General features: G+C 39.7%; 1 protein-coding gene across 1 annotated transcript in view; it reads left to right on the top strand.

The window, feature by feature from the left end:
• MPDZ (multiple PDZ domain crumbs cell polarity complex component) overlaps window positions 1–23,422 on the top strand; it is a 177,402-nt gene that overhangs the window by 74,205 nt on the left and 79,775 nt on the right. Inside the window, exons 11-19 of the mRNA XM_081103221.1 lie at window positions 3,984–4,167; window positions 4,955–5,026; window positions 8,561–8,670; window positions 11,112–11,258; window positions 12,117–12,281; window positions 14,776–14,961; window positions 16,050–16,259; window positions 18,696–18,812; window positions 21,564–21,728. Coding sequence (XP_080959347.1) covers window positions 3,984–4,167; window positions 4,955–5,026; window positions 8,561–8,670; window positions 11,112–11,258; window positions 12,117–12,281; window positions 14,776–14,961; window positions 16,050–16,259; window positions 18,696–18,812; window positions 21,564–21,728 — 1,356 coding nt within the window. The remainder of the gene's footprint in view (window positions 1–3,983; window positions 4,168–4,954; window positions 5,027–8,560; window positions 8,671–11,111; window positions 11,259–12,116; window positions 12,282–14,775; window positions 14,962–16,049; window positions 16,260–18,695; window positions 18,813–21,563; window positions 21,729–23,422) is intronic.

Raw genomic sequence — 23,422 nt, forward strand, 5'->3', positions numbered from 1 at the left:
ATTCACATGACATCCAATTTACCCATTTAAAGTGTATAATTCAGTAGTTTTTGGGTACTCACAATTGTGTATCAATTACCACAATCAATTTTAGTGTATTTTCATTATCCAATAAAGAAACCCCCATATACACTAGGAGTTACTCCCCAATTCCCCCATCATCTCAATGCTAAACAACTACTGATCTCATTTCTGTGCAGATTTGCCTGTTCTGGACATTTCATGTAAATGGAATCATATAATAAGTGGTAATTTGTGATTAGCTTTTTTTGCTTAGCATAATGTTTTCAAGGTTCATCCAAATTATAGCATATAAAAAGAAATTCTTCATTTCTGAATGATAATCCACTGTATGGGTATACCACATTTTATGTATCCATTCATCAATTGATGACCATCTAGGTTGCTTCCTCTTTTGGGGGGATAATGCCTTTGTGAACTTTCATGTGTAAGTTTTGTATAGATGTATGTTTTCATTTCTTGGGCATATGTTTAAGTTTTAGTAAGCTGCTTTCACCTACAAAATTGCAATAAGGAAATGTCTCTTATAGAGTTTTTAGGAAAACCATATGAGTCATTTATTTTAAATACCTAGTGTAATACTTTGCACCTAAGTGCAATTTGATAAATTAAGCAGATATTTATTAAGGGCCTGAAATGAAGCCCTTACACATTTGAAAGAGTCTCGTAGTAGCTTCCCTCCTTCTTGTCATTCTTTTCATTCTTCTACTAGAGGCCCGGTGCATGAAAATTCATGCACTCAGGGGGATCCCTCAGCCAGGCCTGCACCTTCCCACAATCCAGGACCCCTCGGGTAGGTTCACTAGGCCTGGCCTGAGATAAGGGCCTATTGGGACTTTTTTTCCCCCTGCTGCAAGCAGCTGGCCCCACCCCTGCCACTGCCACTGCTTGACATCTGTGCAGCGCTGCCCACCCCGCACCTCCACTGCCACCGGTGGCCTCCCTCTGCAGGTGACAGGTGTGGGGTGAGATGGCTTGGCTGGCCTGGGCCTCCCTCTGCTGGGTGATCGCTGGCCAGCTGCACACCTGCCACAGTGGCCTGGGTCTCCCTCTTTCTTTGCTGGGGGGTGGGGCCAGCCCTGCAAGGGTCCATCTGCCTACCTGATCCCTAACCACTTGCCTGCCTACTTGATCACCCTTAACTGCTTGCTTGGGGGGGCCATCCCAGTGAGGGGCCGTCTGCCTACCTGATTGCCCCTAACTGCTGGCCTGCCTACCTGATCACCCCTAACCACTGGTCTGCCTGCTTGATCACCCCTAACCGCTGATCTGCCTGCCTGATTACCCCTATCCACTCTGCCTGCCTGCCTGATTGCCCCTAACTGCATGCTTGGGGGCAGAGCCAGCCCGGGAAGGGACCGTCTGCCTATCTGATTCCCCTAACCATTGGCCTGCCTACCTGATCTCCCCTAACCACTTGGCTGCCTACCTGATCACCTGTATTCGCTGGTCTGCCTGCCTGATCGCCCCTAACCACTCTGCTTGCCTGCCTGATTGCCCCTAACTACTTGCTTAGGGGTGGGGCCAGCCCGGCGAGGGGCCTTGGTGGTTCTGGTCTCTGGTTGTTCAGGTCGTTATGCTTATGGTGGCTGGCCTTTTATTATATAGGATAAGTGGAACCTTAAATATAATTTTGCTTAGGCAAGGTCAGTGATAAAGGAAATTGTTGATCCAAAAGTGGAAGCAGCCTTCTTGTGAAATCTTTTTTCTTTTAATAAAATCACTTGTCTTCATTATCGTCAATGTTCTGATTTTTGACTTTAAGCAATATTTTTAGAAGCACCTTAAATGCTTAGGGAACATCATGAAATGCTTTGATTATGCCTTAATTTAGTGCAAAATATCACCATCTTGTGGACTTTTGAGATAGTGGTAGTCAAGTTCTTCACCCCAGTTGTGTTTTCACAACTGCATTTGTTTTTCTCAATGTCTGTTAACATTTTCTAGCTGTCTGGTAACAGCTATTTTGAGCTATACATTATTTTCACTTTATAATTGTTGAGTTGGTGAGAAGAGTAAGAAATCATTTCTTACTGTTTTGAGGAATTATTATTTTATAACATTAAAACTTCTTTGTAGGATTCCTGTTTCACAGATTGTGCTCTAGGGTTTCACTATGACCATACAGGGCAAAAGAATAGAGTAAATGAACACAGTCCCCCCCCCCCCCCCCACACACACACACACACTTTACTAGTATATATAGTATGTAAGAATTATATAATAAAAGGACTCTATTTTTAAAGTTGGCCAAACTTGTCATTAAATAAAAACATATACACTCATTCTTTTTAGGTTGATATACAGAGAACTTGGCTAAAAGCAGTATGAGGTAATAATTAATCAAAATATTATTAAACAAGCATGTGAATATGGAAAGATGTCAGATGTTGCCTATGATGTTCTGTGACTTTTTATACATATAGGTATAGGCTGTGTTGGAGGCGGGCGTGGCCAGCTAATTGAGTGTGCTAAGAAACGGGGATTTTTGAATTGTTCCAGCTAGTATTTCTCCCTATAACTGTTCCTGTTAATTGATATATCTGTACTGTGCACTGTGAGAATGTTAGATCTCTTCTTGAGATAGCACAAAGGCAGTTTTCTGAACTGCAGTCTTGTCTGTGGCACCATTGGATCTGAAACCACGGCTTAACGCTCTTCCTTCGATAATGAGGGACCAGAGCTGGCCTGGGGCCTGGTTTAGGCTTTGGGGACCTTGTCTCATAGGTATGATGGGTTTAATTATATGGAACAGAAACTGCTCCCATGAAAGCTTGGGATTTTCATGTTTATTAATCACTTCTTCACTCTGCTACTAATAATAACAGTTGATGAGTATCTTCCTGGTCCAGAGTGCCATGCACTGTAAATTTGGGAAGTACCATTATTCCCATATGACAGATGGAGATACTGAGTAATTTGAACTGAATTCTGGAATGGAAAGTCCATGATTATTCCATTATAGCAATTTCTTTGGTGCTACTACCATCTCTGACATTTGTTTTCCTGGGAGATCCTAGTGGAGATACTTGACTTAACTTTACATAGAAAATAGTGGATTTTTCATCTAACTTTGGCCCCTTGTTTCTCAGCAGTTTGTTCCGTAGATTCTTTCTTTGGGGTACCATCGTTCCGAGGGGTACTGGGTCTTTCCATGGGAGTGGCATTCCTCTGGTTTATTTTCCAACAAAGTCAGGTTGTTGAGCAGTTCCCAACGTAACAGCACTTTTCTCTTGCTTCACAGTCAAAGCCTTTTTCTTATTCTCCTGGCGGAATTACACACAGTCCCCTGCATCTTTCCCTCCTTGAGGTGACACAGCTCTTTTGAATTGAGGTCAAGGAAGAACCATCTAAGTGGGTGTGGTAGGGACTCAGAACTCTTCTCTCTTTAAAACAAAAACAGGCCTCTTAAATTTTCCCTTATTTTAACAACCCAGCTCTTTCATGTCCTAAATGTACACAATGTTTAGTTCTTAACCACTTGAATTTAAATTTATTCTTGGTGGCCCCTCTCACAACTTAGTTTAGCACAGGGTATAAATAAGAGTAGCATCTCAACCATAATTTCATTTTCACATACATGACACTGAGTACAAAGCTTTCAGTTCATCATTTCTTTACCACAAATTCTCTGGAGAGCCTGCTTACTCTGCTTCCTAGATGCCAAGGAGTGGAAACAAATATTTTTAATGGTATGAATCCTGGGCCCCACCCTATAACTGTTAGCTCATAATTTCTAGAAATGAGACCCCATAATCTGTATTAAGCAAAACAAACAAAACCCTCCTGAGTGATTCTAGTGATTGTAAACTAGTACTGGTCCCCAAACAGGCGTCAGCCCATTCCCTGCTAGGGGAATCCTCACTCCCCATTCTTCTCACACTAACAGGCGGTAAATACGCATTTGGTGAATCGGTAATACAAATATCCATTCAACTTTTAACATGTCTTGTTCTTACCAGGTAGATGGTACAAACCTTCAGGGTTTTACCAACCAACAAGCAGTAGAGGTGCTGAGACACACAGGACAGACTGTGCACCTGACACTGATGAGGAGAGGAACGAAACAGGAAGCTGAGCTCCCGGCAAGGGAGGACGTCACAAAAGATGTGGTTTTATCTCCTGCTGATGCCAGCATAAGCAAAGGTAATGCCAAGGTATCTGGTTTTCAGTTACACCCTTATATCATTTCATGTTTTTTTCTAATTCTAAAGTTATTTAAAAAATAGTATTTTGTCTTCACTATTTAGTATGAACCAAGTAAAAAGGAAATTTAATAAAGTTGGGATGAATTGGAGCAAGAATGTGTTCATTAACTATAGAACGGACTTCAGAATAAAGCAGATTACTTCCCGTCCTATTTATTCAGTCACCATTTCCGAAACATACACAGTCATTTACCTTGCTGTGCCTCCTTACTTTTTCAGTGTCCTCATCATGTTTTCTCCTTAGGCGGAACCTATCTGCCTGGATTTTGCATTTGAGCCCCAGGATGTTTCTGACTCCTCAGCCTTTCCTTGAAGGAATGGATTTTAATTTCTCATTTAGAAATGCCATTGATAATCTGCTTACCCAGGAGTATTTCTGGGAAACACTGGCATTCCTATGTAGCTCACTGGGCTCAAGGTTTACTGGTAGAAGTCGGGCTGTTGGTTGGAAAGTGCTGCTTCATTTCTCAAACTGTTAACCATTCTAGTATTTATGTCATAAACTACTTATACGGTACGAGGAGACAGGGAGGCAAATCACAGGGGAAATTTATTACTTCTTTCTCCCATTAACAAGAAAACGTTCCTTTAAGAATAAGTAGTTATTGAAGAGTTTCCCTACCTAAACAATTTCTTATTTGGGGATTCAAATATATACAGTGGGGTGTGAAAAATTCAAATGCTTCTATAACAGATATAACTACTAACATATTCTTTTCTTTAAGAAAATTATGAAAAAGATGAAGATTCTTTATGTTTGAGGAGAAACACCAGCATATTACCCATTGAGGAAGAAGGTAAACACCTGGAGCAGGTTGTTTTGTTCTTTATATGCTTTATAGATAACTGACTTTTATAAATGTGCATGAGCCTCTATGGACATATTGTAAATTACAGAAGAACACTTTCAAAAAAGAGATCTTTTAAATCCTTATTTATATATATATGATTAATTGCTCTAGTAGATTGAAATAGTTCATTGATAGCTGGCATATTTTCTTACTGACTCGATCTTCTACATTTTTTTAAACTAGAACCCTTTGGGACTCAATCAGTAAATACATGGTTTTTATTTCAACCCCCATATTTCTATACAGCCAACATATGTCTATCTTAATGAACAAGCAAACATAAAATTATAAAGCATATTTAAAATAAATACCAGGGAATCTGTAAAGCTGTAAAGCTACTAGGAATGAAACTGTCCAATTTGGGAGGCTTTTTCGTCTCCATTTTTTAAAACTTTAATATTGGGAAACTTTAATATTGGGAAATTGGTTCCGAAAGGAATATTAGAGAGAAATTAGATTTCTTTCACTTATAAACCTGGGATCCATGAAGCTGTCTAAACATTTTTTAGAGTAACATTGTTTTAATATGTAATTGTGCATGAGTATTGTAGTGATCTTTTTAGCCTGGGAGCCATGTGCCTCCCTTCTCTGTCAGGTTGCTCTCGGTAGTTAGGAACTTAAATCCACTGAGCAAAGAACGAGACTACTCTCCCTTCATTTGAATCCCATCCTTCACGAAATAATTTTATTGAAGCTTTGTAGTTCTTTAGAATACCTACTGCTCCATTATTAAATTATTTTTTGCTGAAATTTTTTATTGACCTTTATTATTTTAAAGCAGTGTTTGTGTTTGCAAAGATATACCTGAAGTGAGATATGTAAGATTCACTGGTGTTAATTGCATTCTGCCATTTTTACACTAATTGGTGAAGAAATTATTTAGGCTAAAGTGTAAGTTATTATCAGGAGTAGGGAGAAAGGAAAAAATGAGATAGTAAGTGAGGATGGATGTGGACGTTGTCTGGAAGCTCAGACCACGTAGTTGGCTTCGTGTGCAAGGATAGATGGGTGAGGCTCTAGACTGAGAATCAAGGCCCCCAAATTCCTTTGGAAAAATGTGTGTTCTAATGCATATATGCTAGTGCTTGGTCCCTAGACAAGGGAGTAAGTTGCCACCTCCAAAGAAATTTGACTCATTGTGTGAGCTTGGGTAAGTCACAGTCACTTGACTCTCAGTAAGGTCAGAGGACTGGACTTCATGATTTTTAAAATCTGTCTGAAATATTGACTTGGGGCAGTTAGGGAAGGAGGAGAATGGGGGATTGTGCATGTGGGTTGTATGAAGACAGATTTCACATTTGTTAGTAGCCAGAATACAGATTCCCCACTTTTTGCATTCAGAAGCCCATCCTATTTGAATCACTGCCCAGCTCTGTATGGACAGCAGAATCAGAGAAAGGGGGGTGAGTGAGGAGGTAGGGCTCTGAGCTGACTCCTCTTTCTAACCCTTAACAAGTTGAAAGAATCTGTGTTCATCCCTGCGTGGTGATTCTCTCTGGACTGAATTGAATTTTGGAAAGAAAACACTCATTTGGGTGGGCTAGTCTGAAGCTGGGGGGAAATCTACACTAATAAAAGAGAAAAATGGTAATTGGCGTACGGCGATACCGTTTTCATTGGCTAATCAGGGCTATATGCAAATTAACTGCCAACAAGATGGCGGCTAATTTGCATATGTAGGCACAATGCAGGGAGGCGAAAGGGAAAGCAGGAAGAAGCCCCCTGCCACTGACAGTGATCTGAAACCCAGGGGGGAGCTAAGAGCTGGGGGGCAGGGCAAAGGCGGACCTGGGGCCATGATCGGAGAATCAGGCGCCTTTGCCGCCCTGGCCAGTGATAGCAGGAAGTAGGGGTGGAGCCAGCGATGGGAGCTGGGCTTGGTCGAAGCTGGCAGTCCCAGGAGCTAGGGGTCCCTTGCCTGGGCCTAAAGTGAAGCCCACGATCGCGGCGCCCCCCGCTGCCATTGCAGGTCCCCGCTGCCCGGGCCGGACGCCTAGGCCAGAGGCGTTAGGCCTGGGCAGGGGTGGAGCCTGCAACCGCGGGGAGCTGGGGGTCCCCTGCCCAGGCCTGACACCTCTGCCGGAGGCCTCAGGCCTGGTCAAGGGGCCGATCCGGTGATTGGTGATCGGAGGGTGATGAGGGTCAACTCCTCTGGCTGAGGCATCAGGCCTGGGTGGGGGGCGGAGCCAGGGATTGGGGGGATATGATGGTCCCCTTGCCCAGGCCTGAAGCCTGGGTCAGAGGCGTCAGGCTTGGGCGGGGGTGGAGCAAGCGATCAGAGGGAGATGGGGGTCCCCTGCCCAGGCATGATTCCTGGGCCAGAGGCCTCAGGCCTGGGCGGGGGCCAGAGCCAGTGATCGGGGGGAGATGAGGGTCCCCTGTCCAAGCCTGACACCTCTGGCGGAGGCGTCAGGCCTGGGCAAGGGGCCGATCAGGCGATTGGAGGGTGATGGGGGTCAACGCCTGAGGGCTCCCAGTATGTGAGAGGGGGCAGGCTGGGCTGAGGGACACTCCCCCCCCCACACCCACACCCAGTGCACGAATTTCGTGCACCGGGCCCCTAGTATATATATAATTGTTTTCAATTTCTCAAAGAGAAACCGATTCATTTTATTAATTCAAGGCATAACATGTGCAGAATAGACCTAGAGTGAAAGCTCATTAATTCCGTTAAATAGGAGGCAGTTAAGAAATCTGATTTTTACAACACTCTTTACATTTGAAATTTGAATGCTAACAAGGATATTAAAATTTTAACTTAGGGTGTGCCTTGTAGAGTTTTTTTTAAAAGACAACCTTCATGAGGATGAACTATGATGAAATATGGAAATATTTGAATATGACTTGCAAATTCTTTTCAACCATTTTCTTACTTTAGCTAAATATTTTAATTCAATAGTGTTTACATAATTTGTTTAGTGAATTTCTTTCCAATTTTTTTTTCTTTTTACCAATTAGTGCAATTCCAATTATGGGGTTTTATTTTAATGTGCACTCTGTTTCTCAAGTTTTTCTTATTTTTATACTCATTGTACATGGAGTTGCATATATTCTTTGTTAATTTCTTCTGTCTGTTTTTGTTAAGGTGTGGCTTGGTTCTTCTTTACTCTGTAGAACCAATTGAAAATGAAGTAGATAAACTAACATAAAAGGCAGCATGGTTTTTGAATGTAGAGACACAAAAGACCACCAAGTGAAACCTGGAGGGACTCGGGGCTCTGGTTCTTTTAGATACATGTCAGATAATATATGGATACTTTAATGGAAATGTGGTCAAGATTTAAAAGACTTCTCAGAAAAGAAAGTAGTGTTTGAACGTGCAGATGTTAGGGTTCTAAATAGGTAGAGAAGTAGAGTACCTATTGGGTGATGAGTCAGACTTTGTATGATAGACAGGTGCTGATCTCCCCTGGTACAGAATGTTAAAATAAGGATAATTTTTGTGGTTTGTCACTGACTTAATTGTGTTGACTCTTTTAGGGTATCCCTTGCTGTTGGCTGAAATAGAAGAAATGGAAGATGCACAGCAACGGGAAGCTGCCCTGCTGAAAAAGTGGCAAAGGATTATGGGAATTAATTATGAAATAGCGGTAGGTTACCTTACCCTCCCCAACTTCCTCACTTGTAACTGTATTTGATGAAGAAGTTCATGAGAGCAATAAAAGTGTTGGTCATACAGAGTCTTCGAGAAATAGCAAATGTCCAGCGTTTGTTGTGTTTTTTTTTTTCAGAGATCTAAGTGTGCTGACTCAGGTATTTAAAAAATTCAATTTGGAGAAAGTTTGATTGTAACCAGGGAACTGAAATAAATGGCATTGAAGTTTTAGAACTCATAAATCATCAATATTTTAGTATTCCTGATGGTAGTATATCTTATATAGATACTAGGGAAGGTTGTTTTTCTGATTATTAAACTTGGGATTCATAGAAAGAATCAGAAAACAATGACAGTGTTTACTTAAAGATAAAACAAAAATGAATCATGACCTATATACAAAATTGTAAAAGTACTTTTTCCTATTATCACTCTCATGTATTTATTTTCCTTAAGAGGTGTGTACTTCTGTCCGCTTTTTTCATATCACTTACACCATATTGAATGTTTTATGTTTATTAATAGTTTGCATAGCTAGGATAGCAATTATCATTTGCTTCCTAAAAAGAGGTTTAACAAGGGTGACACACATTACCAGCCTTTAGATGTGCACCTGCAAATTTCAGGGATTTCAAAAGGAAAATGTAATACTAGATTAGTTTGAATTTCTCTTATTGCTTATAATGTTCAAGTAACTCTAGATTAGAAGAGATAAAAGACAGCAGATTTCATATATTATTAATAACTAACATTTATTGAGCACTTTGTGCCAAGCAGTATTCATTGAATACTCATGACAATGATCTTTTTTTTAAATACTCAAGATGTTTAACTGTCAGTTAAGAAATGAGTAAGTACAGCTGTTATTACCATTTTAAATTGCATTGAGGAAAAAATACAATAAAGTGCAGCTTCACTGTTGTTAATTTAACATGAAAAGAAAGTTGAGATGTTCCATCTATGAGGAAGCTGGCTTGCATAACTGAGACTGCACCTCTTCTGCTGGCAACTGACTAGTGAAGGGAACCTTTTGACTAGGCAAGTGTTGACTAGTCAGATGTCAGACCTGAGACTGGGACCTTCTAATGGCCTTTGTGCACATCTCACTCCCAATCTGTCAAGGGAAGGAGTGTGCTGTAAGTAAAAAAGAATTAAGCTATTTACTGGCTCTCAACAAAAGTAAATTAGACATAGATCTGACTTTAAATTGTCGGCAACATAGTTATACAGCATAAATGTAATCATTGTGGGGAGTGGTGCAGCAGAAAGGAGGATTGATGGGCCTTGTGAGTGGGGTCCTGGAAGACTTTTAAAGACCAGTGTTGTCCCTCAAAACCACATAAGTGAGAAGTGTGGGCTTTAGGTTCAGACAGCTGAGGTTCAAAGCTCTTTTCTAGCTGTGTGACTGTGGTTAAGGTAACCTCTCTGGGAAACGAGGATAGAAACTGTATCTATTCCTGAGAAGAAAATGAGATATTCTGTGTAGTGGGGTTAGCACAGTCCCTGGCACAAAGTAAGCGCTAAGTGGGTGTCTTTCCTATACTGTTGTTTGAGCTCAGGTGTTGGTTTTATCTGTAGCAGATTAGACTACCTTCCATCCTTATCAGTATCTATAGGCACAGCAAAGCATCTGAGGTTCTTGCATCTCGCTGCTTCCTTTTGGTTTCTGTTGGTTCATGAAACTGACAGATAATCAGTACTCTTTCAAAGGAAAAGCTTTGCTACTTTATAATAAGGTTTTTGAAATTTTGTGAGAAACTTGATCTGCTTTGAGCAAACATCTATATATATATCTATATATATAAAAGGCTAAGCGACCATCCAACCAGCCTGTAGGTATGACACAGACTGACCACCAGGGGACAGACACTCAACGCAGGAGCTGCTGAGCTGCGGTGACTTGGCAGCGGCGGTTCTGGGGTGATGCACCCTGGAACCAGGGGGGAGGGGGCCCAATTCCTCACAGGCCCACACAATTGCACCTTTGGCTGAGGGTTATATTGTTGCTGGAGCACCGTCGGCCCAAATCTGGTTTATTGCACACTTGCGTTTGCATTCCACACCTTGTACAACAACAACTTTGCAGAGTGCTCTCTGGTACTCTGGGATCCCTCAGGGGATGTCAGAGAACGGGTTTTGGCCCGATACCCGCAGGCCAGGCCGAGGGACCCCACCTGCCAGAAGGACCCTGCTCACTCAGCAGAAGCTCTTTGAGCCCCAGCACTACCCCAGGTGCGATCAGCGGGGGAAGAAACCAAGGGAGGTTGGCTCCGGGGCATGTCCAGCCCATCTCGCCCAGTCCCCTCACCATCAGCCACCCTCTAATTAATTTCCTTTCAATGTGCACAAATCCATGCACCAAGCCACTAATAAAATACATATGTGAGAATTAAAAAATAAAAGATATTAGAACTGTGATGATTTTTATGTTTTTAGGTGGCCCATGTGAGCAAGTTCAGTGAGAGCAGTGGTTTGGGGATAAGTCTGGAAGCAACAGTGGGACATCATTTTATCCGATCTGTTCTACCGGAAGGTCCTGTTGGACACAGTGGGAAGCTTTTCAGTGGAGATGAGCTATTGGAGGTAAGAGCTATGCCATTTTACCCTCCCTCCCCAAAGAGAATTCTTAAAAGGCTGCAGGAGGTTTCATGGTGAATAATTAAGTTCTTATTTAAATTTCCCCTCTAAAGGATACTCAAGGGAGATCTACAAATAAAATTCCACCCAAAGCAGAAATTTCAAATCTATATTTGGACTAATTTTCAGATGTATTCCATGCTGAATTTGTTTTAATTAAAGAGAACTATGAAAACTTCTTTAAAATTTTTAAAACATTTATTCAATTTGTAGAATATGTAATACATTTACATATTTCAAAATCACAAAGAATGCAAAAGCTTTACAATAAAAAGCCTTTTTCCTATTCCAATTCACCCAGTTCCTATCTCCCTTCCTTAGATAACTAATTACATTTGTGTCTGGGCAACCTTCTGGATATCTTTAAGCATAAATACGAAATATGAATGTATTCTTTTGCCTCGCTTTTATAAAAAGCATGCTAGTGCATAATATGTGCCATTTTCCATTTTGACATTTTCACTTAATAATAATATAAAATGTAAATTTTTAAAATAATCCCTTTTCCCATTCTTCCTTTGGGGAAGTTTTTATTAACTCTTCCTTCCAAACTACTACTCTGGGAGATCAAACATGGATGCAAGCTAGTGATTTTTCTGAGTCCTGTAGAAGGTCCAAATCCAACAGACTCTAACCTTGTGTGTAAAACATTTTGAATAGTATTGTTAGGAGTCTAATTACAGTTCTGAGTACAGGAGAACTGTGGTAATAGTAAAATTTATATTTACTTAATGAAAAATTGTTCTCTAAAGAATATTCATGCTATGAAATGTTCTTTCTTGGACAACTTCTCTTTTTCCTCAGGTGAATGGCATAACATTGCTTGGGGAAAATCACCAAGATGTGGTGAACATTTTAAAAGAGTTGCCTATAGAAGTGACCATGGTGTGCTGTCGTCGCACTGTGCCACCCACCACCCAGTCAGAATTGGATGGCCTGGACCTATGTGACATTGAACTAACAGAAAAGGTATTGGATAATGGATATGAGACTAATCTGAATATATAATGGAAAGGCTAAATGGTGTTTGAAATTTTTTTAGGCCTGTTTTCTTTTATTTGGTGTTTGGTTTCCTTACATTGTGCCATGGCTTATAAGATAAACCTCAGAGTCAGACAGACCTGAGTTTGAATCAGGCTTGGCATTTCCTAGCCTCTGGGACCTTGGGCAAGTCATTTCACTTTTCTGAATCTCAGTTTTTTCCTCTGTGCAATGTAAGTCATGTTGCCTGTCTTGGAGCATTACTCTACAGCTAAAATAAGGTCTTATATGGATATTTTATTTCATTGCCCATGATATGCTTATATAATTTATTCATACTACAATTATGAAGTCCCCATTCATGGAGCAGAAAATTGAAGTACATAAATAGTGAGTATATACTATCTATGTGGTGAGTGATACTTTTATGTAACCTACTGAGCTCAGGGCCTGGCACACAGTTACTGCTCAGGGAATGGTTAAAATATGGATGGACACATCGTTTCTGCATGTGTTGGTCTTATTTGCATACTACCAATAACTTTAAAAAATGAGAAATTTGAACTCGTAATACTACGTCAGATAATACTCTGTGACATCCAGAAATGCCCATTTTTCTGTTTGCTCATTCTTTTCCATTCAGATCATAATGTCAAGAAATGGAGCTCATTGGCCTTTCCAAAGATTCACAGTAGATATCTGAAGTTATGAATTGGACTTTGTATATTTGCAATCTAATTGAAATCCCTTTTAAGATATAATTAGAGATGATGTTAGGATTTGATTTACATTATACTGAAGGAATCAGTAAAATGAGATAATTTTGAAAACTTTGAAGAATAAAGCGTATAGTTTAATATTCACATGGGTGATTAGAACAGGGTAGAATAATAAACATAAGTCCAAATTGTAGTTATGTAATACCCCACATAACCATACACATTTTTATGTGATATAAATGTGATTAGTACAATAAAACAAGTGGACAGACTTGCATCCATGGTCCTAGGCTATTCAATAATTGAATAAAAGCGAAGAGAGTGTGCAAACTAGAATTTAATGTATTCTTCTAGATTAACAGCTGAATTAATCTAGAGTCACTTTAATGTATTTTTATCAAAGAAGCTAACAGTTTGAGCCTCTGTTTCTGTACCAGATGATTTATCATTGTTACCTCATTTAATCTTCAGAAATCTATGAGATGGGTAGTTATGAAGCCCAGGTTAAGAATATTACTCAAGGCAGCATATGAGAAATCCTAGAGACAATTTTCAAGCCCCAGCCCTTCTGACTTCCAATCTTGTCTGGCAACTGAGCATGTTAATTTATTAATGAAATAATTTTGTGAACAAGACGAGTGCATAAAACATGGAACTTTTACATTGAGCCATTTCTTCATGAGTTTTTATATATCATAATAACTTTTTATCAAAATAGCTTACTGTTTTTCTTCTGACTAGGGAGGTGATTCAGACACTGATGAAATAAGTGCAAATCACCCACAGTCATGCTTTGAGATGTAACTGTTGTATTTATATATATTTTGTTAATCCTCACAGGAGGATATTTTTCCATTGATTTTTTGAGAGGGAATAGGGGTCAGAGAGAGAGTGTGTGTGTGTGTGTGAGAGAGAGAGAGAGAGAGAGAGAGAGGGAGAGAGAGAAGCATCTATGTGAGAGAGACACATTGATTAGGTGCCTCCTGCTTCTGCCCCGACTGGGGCCAGAGATCAAACTTGCAACCTGGGTACATGCCCTTGATCAAGAATTAAACCTGAGACACCGGTGAACATGTTGAGCTCTAACCACTTAGCAACACTGGCCTGTGCCCTTTGAGTATTTTTATATAAGATCTTTAAACCATACTTTTTTAAAAAATATATTTTTATTGATTTCAGAGAGGAAAGGAGAGGGAGAGAGATGTAGAAATATCAATGATGAGAGAGAATCATTGATCAGCTGCCTCTGGCAATTCAGGCATGTGTCCTGACTGGGATTCCAACCATGACCTCCTAGTTCATAGGTCTATGCTCAATCACTGAGCCATGACAGCCTGGTGCATACTTTTTTTTTTAATCTCAGAGGGAAGAGGTGGGTAGGTAATTAACCAAAAAACTTATATGCATAACCCACGGACACATACAATATTGCAGTAGGCCTGGGGGGTAGAGTGGGTGCGGGGTGGAGGAGGTCAGGGGGGATAAAGTGGGGGAGATCTCCAATACTTTAAAATACATATATAAATTTCCAAAAGAACCATATAATTTTAACGCCTGTCATAAGTTAGGCATTTCTTCTTGCCTAATAACTTTCAGTAACTATGACCTTAATTCCTAAGGGTTTCCTGATAAGCTGTTGCTACCCTTATTTGGGAGTACTTTTTTCTGGCAAGCACTGAGAATCTCACTTTTTCCTGTAGTGCTGTTATGTGTATCCGCTCACCTAGTGCCTCTGAAATAAGAGCTGTCTGGTCTGTCACCAGCCTCATGTAGATCTCGGCGAGTTCATCGGGTCTTCTGAGACCGAGGAGCCTGCGCTGGAGATGCCTGATGTGGGTCGGGATCCAAGGAAGGTTCACGGACCTTTGGCCATGTGGGAGGCGGACGTTCAGCACATTGAGCTGGAGAAAGGCAGCAAAGGACTTGGCTTTAGCATTTTAGATTATCAGGTAAATCTGACTTTTAACAGTTTTTAAAAATTAAAGATGATATATACAAAGACATGTTGATAGAGAAAAGGCAGATAATATTTTAGTCATCAAAGGCATTTTCTTATTCCTAGTAAAACCTTCAAAATAGTAATTTATATGATTCATTGATTATCTTAAAGGATTTTTTTAAAATATTGAATTCCTTGAGCTCTTTTATATTGTAACACTTGAGGAATTTCGTAGAAATATCATTTTGTTTTGTTGTTTTGGACATTGGGGAGTATGTCCAAACTATTTTTATTTCCATGTACTTAATCGATGGTTCATATTTTAATGTTAAGACAGAAAGTATTAGATATTTATTGTGTCTGAAGTGAATAAGAGATTTATAATTGGCTATATTATACATTCCAGCATTCCTATCCTTTGACTAAATTTATGAATAAGCTTAAATTGGTCAAATGTGACTGCATCCTTACCTTGCGTTGTGTTCTGTAGTGTGAGTAGCTGAGAGAATGCTGCAGCCCGTTGGATAGACACAGCTGTTGCTCCTCATTAATTAATACTGAGCCAGTTGCCATCTCCGATGACTCCTCTGGGTTGTTTCGTTCACAGGGCCTGATTCTGGAGCCTTGTGCTAATACTAATGTTGCTGTATATCTTACACTGCATCATCAAATTCTGTACGGCCTCTCTTTACACTTCCTTATTTCAAGAGAGAGGCCCTACCTTTAGTATACTCACAACTACTGATGCTCCAGAGCCGTTATTCCCTATTAAACAAACGCTGGTGTTAATAATTCATATATCTGACATCTGTCTACCCTCAGATGATAGTTACAACATTTGACAAACGTTAAAATTATTTTCAACTTATCTGTGTACAATTTGAAAGGTCGACTCAGGAATGATGCCAAGAGAGGGAGCTTGTTTAGGGTGATTTCTTCCTAAACTCTAGAAGGGAACCTTTGCCCAGATAATTCATTCGAAGGGTTGATGAACTTTTTTAAAGACACCCATTCATTACAGCTCAGGGGGAGCAGCCCGTGCACATATTTCCCAGTGTAAAATGGAGCTGCCTGCCCTGTCCTTTTTCCTTCTGTCAGGACCCTGTCGATCCAGCCAGCACTGTGATCGTAATTCGTTCTTTGGTTCCTGGTGGTGTTGCTGAAAAGGATGGACGCCTTCTTCCTGGGGATCGCCTCATGTTTGTCAATGACGTGAACCTGGAGAGCAGCAGTCTCGAGGAAGCTGTGCAGGCCCTGAAGGGGGCCCCGTCAGGCACTGTGAAAATAGGAGTTGCCAAGCCTTTACCCGTAAGAATTTGGATTTTACTGATTCTTTTCAGTATTTCCAAATAAAATGGCTTCTGCGCTTATTTTTAGCTTCACATGTTCTTATGATGAATCATGACTTTTGGTACTTTTTATAAACACAATTGTTACTGGCTTTTGAGAATAAAAATTTAATGTTGAGTAAGATTTTTTTAAAGGAAATAAAACAGGAAGTTCAGAAATAAATGGGTAACATTGTTTTGTGCTTCATTTTTCACCTTTTGTATTTGATCGTAATATCATGATAATACAGAATGAAATATTTTCAAAGAAATAATGCCTTAAAATATCCATACCAATACAGTAGAGTATTAGAGAAATTATCAGCATTAACAACTAGCAGCAGAATGTGTAATTTGGGTGGGATAAAGTAGACTCTCTGTAGAGTGGCTTGAGGTCCTACATTCTGTCAATTTCAACACAGTTGTTGTCTAATTACTGCAAAGCAAGAAATTGAACTTTCCAAAGTGGATTCATCAGCGTGTGGCTTCCTGAGGGAGGGAAGAGCCCTCATGTCATTAATTATTGCAATATTAAAAATAACTAATGACATGCTTACATAATCCCAATACGTTTAGTAGGTAAAGTGATTGCAACACAGCACTTACCAGTAAGACTGAGTTGCAGTGAAATCTGAGAGACATTCTCACTCTTTGGGAGGTTTTTTTTTTGTTTGTTTTGTTTTTCCCAGTGTATAAATGTATTCTTAAGTGAAAGGGCAAATACTCCTCCTAAGAAACCACAGACACATGGATATATTTGCATAAACATCAAGGAAAAATTTGTTGACTGAAATAGTAAGCTTTGTTATTATGTTTTAAATGTTAATTACATTTTTTTTGTTCTTCACTTTTTACTCCACAAAGAATTAGAAACCTATGAAAATATATTTATAAAAACAGAAAGAGGGAGAGGAAGGGAGGGATGAAGAATATGTTAATGTAACCTGAAATCAAACCAGAATTGTAGAAATTACAACAGAAGACCGATATGAGGGGGGATATAAAAATGAAGATAAGCCATTGGGACTCTGCATATACAGGGTGCGGCAAAAGTTGGCTTACAGTTCTTCATATGGAAAATAATATAATCAATAAATAATAATACAAGAAGAAACTCTGTGTTTCACATACTCATGACTCAAACCTACTTTTGCCCCACCCTGTATGTTAAGATTGACCGTACATTTGGTTCTAGTCTTATTGTTCAATAAAGAAAATGGCAAACATTAATTCCATATATGTTTTTACTGCTCTTAGGAGGATCCATGCCAGTTATTAAAAAGCATACTGTTTTTCCCTAGCTAGTTCCAAAATAAATTTCTTTCATGAGAATGTTAACTATTTCAAATTCCATATGCATTGCAATAATATGAAAAATATCTTTTTATAAAGAGAAGTGTACTACCTACTAACTCATATTTGTGGAACAAGAAGAGAAACTTTTTTTCCTAAAATACTTTGGTATGTAATCGATGATACGAGGTGATGTAGGCATGACAGTTATCTAACTTCTAGAGGTCCGGTACATGAAATTCATGCACTGGGGAGGGGGGGCGCGGGTGTCCCTCAACCTGGCCTATGCCCTCTCGCAGTCCTGGATCCTGTGGGGGATGTCCATGGAGAGTGGGCCTAAGCCAGCAGTCGGACATCCCTCTCACAGTTTAGGAGCCCTTGCTCCTTATCACCTGCCTGCTTGGTGCTCCTTACTACTTGGCTCGCTGCTCCTTAGCACTGCTGTGGAGGTGGGAGAGTCTCCTACCACCACTGCTGCGCTCACCAGCCTTTAGCCCAGCTTCTGGCTGAGTGGGGCTCCCTCTGTGGGAACTCACTGACCACCAGAGGCAGCTCCTGCATCAAGCATCTGCCCCCTTGTGGTCAGTGCACATCATAGCGACCGGTCATTCGCATTTTGGTCGATTTGCATATTAGCCTTTTATTGTATAGGCTATTAGCCTATTTTCTCTGAGGTTGGAATAAAGATGTTAGGTTTCCTGTCAGTGTGTTAAAAGTTGCCTTATTTCTATATTAAGAACTTGTGTAGCCAGAATATTTGTCAGATAAAAATGACCAGATGATTACTTAAATATAAAATATTTGTTATATTATTGATTTTGATCATCTTTTATGAGAAGGATGAAAAAACTTAGTTGAAAAGGATTCTTATCTAACAGATGGTGTTGGTATTCAAATAAATATCCTCATTGTATCTTAACAAATACAAATGTTAAATATGAATATCATATTTTATGCTCATCGTTCTATGTTAAAGTCATGTGGTATCATATGAAAACTTGCCCATTTTTTTCTCTCCTCCTTTAACTTTTTCTCCCGCTCCCTCTCCCCTCTTCCCTCTCTTTCCATTCTCTTTTCTTTTCATGATCGCATCCTCACTCGCTGGACTTCATTCTCCCTGCAGCTTTCGCCAGAAGAAGGTTATGTTTCTGCCAAGGAGGATTCCTTCCTCTACCCCCCACACTCCTTCCAGGAGGAAGGGCTGGCTGACAAAGCCCTCTTCAGGGCTGACTTGGCTCTGGTTAGTGGCCACAGCTTTTCAAGCTTTCTTTAAAAAATCTTATGTCTTATTTTATCTTGCAAAATATTCTAAAGTCTTACTGTATTCTTTGTTCATTATATTTGCGAAACGGAACATTTTCTCATCAACTCCAATAGTTCTAATAATTCAAAATGGGAAGAAAAACAAACCTATGTGAAAACTATTTGTTGGATTCGTGGAAAATTTATTTAGCAAGGCATTATGTCAACAGGTAGAATTAATCTTTACATCATACCAAATGTTGTCAGAGTACTTATTTACTCTCATTTCATACTGAGTCTTCCTAGGCATTCGTTTACTGTTTCAGTATTTAGCCAGAAATCAGCATTTTGCCTGCCTTTTAAGGAGATAACAGGTCTCCATGGACATTATGCTAATACTAGAGGCCCAGTGCATTGAATTCGTGCACTCGTGGGGGGGGCTAGGGGGGGGGGTCCCCTCAGCCCGGCCTATACCCTCTCATAGTCTCGGAGCCCTCAGGGGAAGTCCAACTGACAGCTTAGGCCTGCTGAGCTAAGCTGGCAGTCGGACATCCTTAGCGCTGCTGTGCAAGCGGGAGGGGCTCCCGCCATGGCTGCTGCACTCGCCAGCTGTGAACCCGGCTCAGGGCTTCTGGCTGAGCAGTGCTCTCCTTATGGGAGTACACTGACCACCAGGGTACAGCTCCTGCGTTGAGTGTCTGTGCCCTGGTGGTCAGTGCACATCATAGCGACCGGTCATTCCGCCGTTCAGTCTATTTGCATATTTGCCTTTTATTATATAGGACTAGAGGCCTGGTGTACGAAATTCGTGCACAGAGGGGTTGGCCCTCAGCCCAGCCTTCATCCTCTCCAATCTGGGACCCCTCAAGGGATGTCCGACTGCCCGTTTAGGGGAGTCGGACATCCCTCTCACAATCCAGGACTGCTCCCAACCGCTTGCCTGCCTGCCTGCCTGATTGCCCCTAACCACTCCCCTGCCAGCCTGATCGATGCCTAACTGCTCCCCTGCTGGCCCAGTTGCCCCTAACTACCCTCCCTTGCCATCCTGGTCTCCCCCAGCTGCCCTCCCCTGCAGACCTGATCGCCCCCACTGCCCTCCCCTGCAGGCCTGGTCCCTCCCAACTGCCCTCCCCTGCCGGCCATCTTGTGTCCACATGGGGGCGACCATCTTGTATGTTGGAGTGATGGTCAATTTGCATATTACTCTTTTATTAGATAGGATTATGTTAACACTTCAAAACTAGATAGTTTAGAACTCTATGAACTACATAAAGTATTATGGTATAAATATGTCAAATAGTCTTCAGCCATAGAAAATTCTTTTGAAATGTGGTAAGTCAGAAATGTATCATTGTCTCTAAAAGAGCCCCAAGAAATACATTTTTTTCTAGAGTTGACACAGCTTCCTTGAATCTCCTTAAATGAATACCAAAGAGAAGATTAGTTCCATTTTCTCATGAGCTCAACATCTTATGGTAGGAAGTGTCCTGGGCCTTCTCCCTAACTAGCTGTATAATCTTCTACTGGTCACTCAACTTTTCTGAACCCTGGCATTTTTATTTCTACAATAATTAGATGAATTGATTGTTAGGATCTTTTTTTATTATAATTTATGGCCCAAGGCTTAGTTAATACTATCTTTGTAGATAGCAAATGTTAAAGATTTAATGTTTGGATTATGGTGCATAATGTACATTCATAAAGGATAAATCTCCACATAGATACTCACTAGTGATTTTGAACATGCATTGAAGAAATGTTATTAGAGAAGTTTATTTTGAAATTGCTCATCTTTATTCCTCTCATGTTTTTTGCAAGGATATGACCTGTTGTAATGTTTTAGTGCAACTTCTCCTGGCTAAATGTGTAAGTTGAAATCACAAAGAAATAGAACATACCAGGTTTTACCATTAAAGCAGAAAAGGGTGGTAGTATTGTATAAGGGTAGTATTTATGTCAGTTCTACCTATTCTTAGATGTAACAGTGAGTGAATTGTAAGGAGAGCTTCAGAGTTATCATGCCTTTAATCTTTCACTTGGTTCTGCCACAGAAGATAGTAATAGGATTTTTAGTTAATACGTAGTGAAATTTGCTACCTCACTCTATGTGAGTTTTCCAACTATAGCCATTTATAACTAATAGTTTTACCATAACTAGATCATAATTAGGCACTTTGTTTGCCAGTGTAATTTCAGCATGAAATGCCAGATTGTTCTCTTTGGTTTCTGATGATCACCATCAAGTTCTGGGTCTGTTGACTGGTTTTTAAATCTACTTAAAGGCATTTTAAACAAAATATATTGTCTTGGTATGATTTATGAATACAGGATTGCCTCGCAGTTCTGTTGAAGAAGTTTATTTTAGTTGAATAGGAAAAGAGCTGACCTCATTCATTTTATTATGAAATTCTAAGATTTGGGCAGGTATTATTTTAAAATAATGTGAACTTGGAAAAAAGCAAATATTTCCCTTAATTTATGACATTTCTAAACTTAGAATTGATCCAGGTTCTTTATTGATTGTTACCTTTAGTCCCTTATTGATGGAATAAAATAGCCTTTGACACCAGCAGGCTCAGCTGCAGGTGAGCAGTTCATCCTTGTACTCTTGCATTAGCCTCTGAGGGGTTGAAGAGGTCATGTAGAAAATAGCATAGACAAAGGAATGATTCCAGGGACCTTTTGGTTTCAAGTGGAGACTTTGTAATAGAACAGAATTTCCAACTGACATTATTGTTTTTATCCCTAGGTGGACACAAACGATGCTGACTTAGCCGATGAATCTGCATTTGAGTCTCACTACTCTCCCGATGACAGTATCTACTCTACTCCAGCGTCTATTTTATCTCTTCACAGCAGTGCTTGTAGTGATCGCCTGAACTATGGTCCCTCCCTTCCACCTTCTCCTCCCAAGGTACACAGGGAATGCCAACTCGTTTATGGGAGAACCTTATGTGTAACTTTCCAGAGGTCACTGTTTATGCGGAGTTGAGTTGTAGGAGTAGCAAGTCAGATACGTTCTATTTCTCAAGTCATGGATTCATTACCAGATTGAAGTTCAGTTTCATTTAGGTGGTATTGATTGGGTCAGATATGACTCCCAGGGACTTTAATTCTAGGGTCTGTTATGCAGAGTGATGAACACAGAGTTCAAAGCTGTGATTAGGATTTTCTTGTTAAAATGAAAAAAATTAATGAAAATTATTTCTCAAATTGTGTTTTTAACTGTGTCTCCGTTGGAAAAAAATTACAGTTATTTTATCATGATTTCGTAACTGACTTCCATGCAAAGTTGGATAGTAAAATATTTCTTGCATTAATTTGATATTTACTAGCTAAGTTAAACTTAATACTGTCATAGGATTTTATATAAAATGAGACCAAAGAATACACAAAAATCACCGTGAATAGCAAAATATGTTTAAGTCACTGGATATGATTGAAGAATCTGGTTGCTATTTGACATATCTGTCCATTTCTATATTAGAAATAGATTATTGGTATAAATTCTCCAACTTTGTTTATTTTCTTAGTGGCATGATCTATAAAACCTATCCAATCTTTTGGGTGTTAAATGGTATCTTACTATTTAATTTGGGGTTCCCGATTACTAGTGAGGTTGAATACTTTTTCATATATTGGCCATTCGGGTTTCACTTCTATCAGTGGCCTCTAAGTTTATAATGGGTTGCTTATCTTTCTATTGATTTGTTGGCATTGTTTATATTTTCTAGACATTGATATACAAAGCAATTCAGTGTATTTTTATGAGTATGTGTATGTGTTAAAAAAACTAAGAATGTGTAGGAATCATACCTTTCAACTTCACGAAAGAAGTTATTCTTAAAAAAGGAATCATGGAATTTAGCTTAATACACTTCATTGTTTTAAGTAGAAACAGAGATTGAAGAAAATATGGCAAAATGTTAAGATCTGTTAAATTTTGGCAAAGCTTTTATATGTGGATATATGTCTTTAATTTTCTATGTTGGAAATATACCACCAATAACAATTAAGATAAAAAGACTGGACAATAATTCTTTCTTAATTATGTGAAATATATATTTTCCACATAAGTTCAGTGGGAAAGGAATTTGAACCTATGGATAAGTTGGAAAGTAGAGTTTTCCTAGGTCTAGCACAGTTTTCCTCTTTTCCTGAATTAACAAGTATTTTTTGGCCAGAACAATCAAAGCATTTTCTTTTATGTTCAAGGTACACCTGTTATTCTTGCAAATGATGCTGGGCAGTCTCTTTGAATTGGTTTGCAAGGTATAATCTTGAATGGAGCATCTGCTCCTCTCTCACCACACCTGAGCCTGCCTCTGTGACAGCGTCCTGTCTGGACCCTGTTCAGCCTTTCCTGGCCTCAGGGCTGGAAGCTGAGTTCATCTCCTAATGGAATCTTCTAATCCACAGCATAGCACAATTCTTGCCAGTGGGACAGATTGCATTGTTTAACTTTGTAATTGTTACTTAAAGGGATTACACAATCTGCATACTGAGAAGCATATATTTTACAGGGCAAATGCTGGCTGTATGCAGCACAACATATTGGCTTACTGAAGTCTGTTTGCCTCCTATTTTTTTTTTTCATTTCCCAAGCAG

Source organism: Myotis nattereri, assembly GCF_964212035.1.
Source record: "Myotis nattereri genome assembly, chromosome: 12".
Classification (NCBI taxonomy): domain Eukaryota; kingdom Metazoa; phylum Chordata; class Mammalia; order Chiroptera; family Vespertilionidae; genus Myotis; species Myotis nattereri.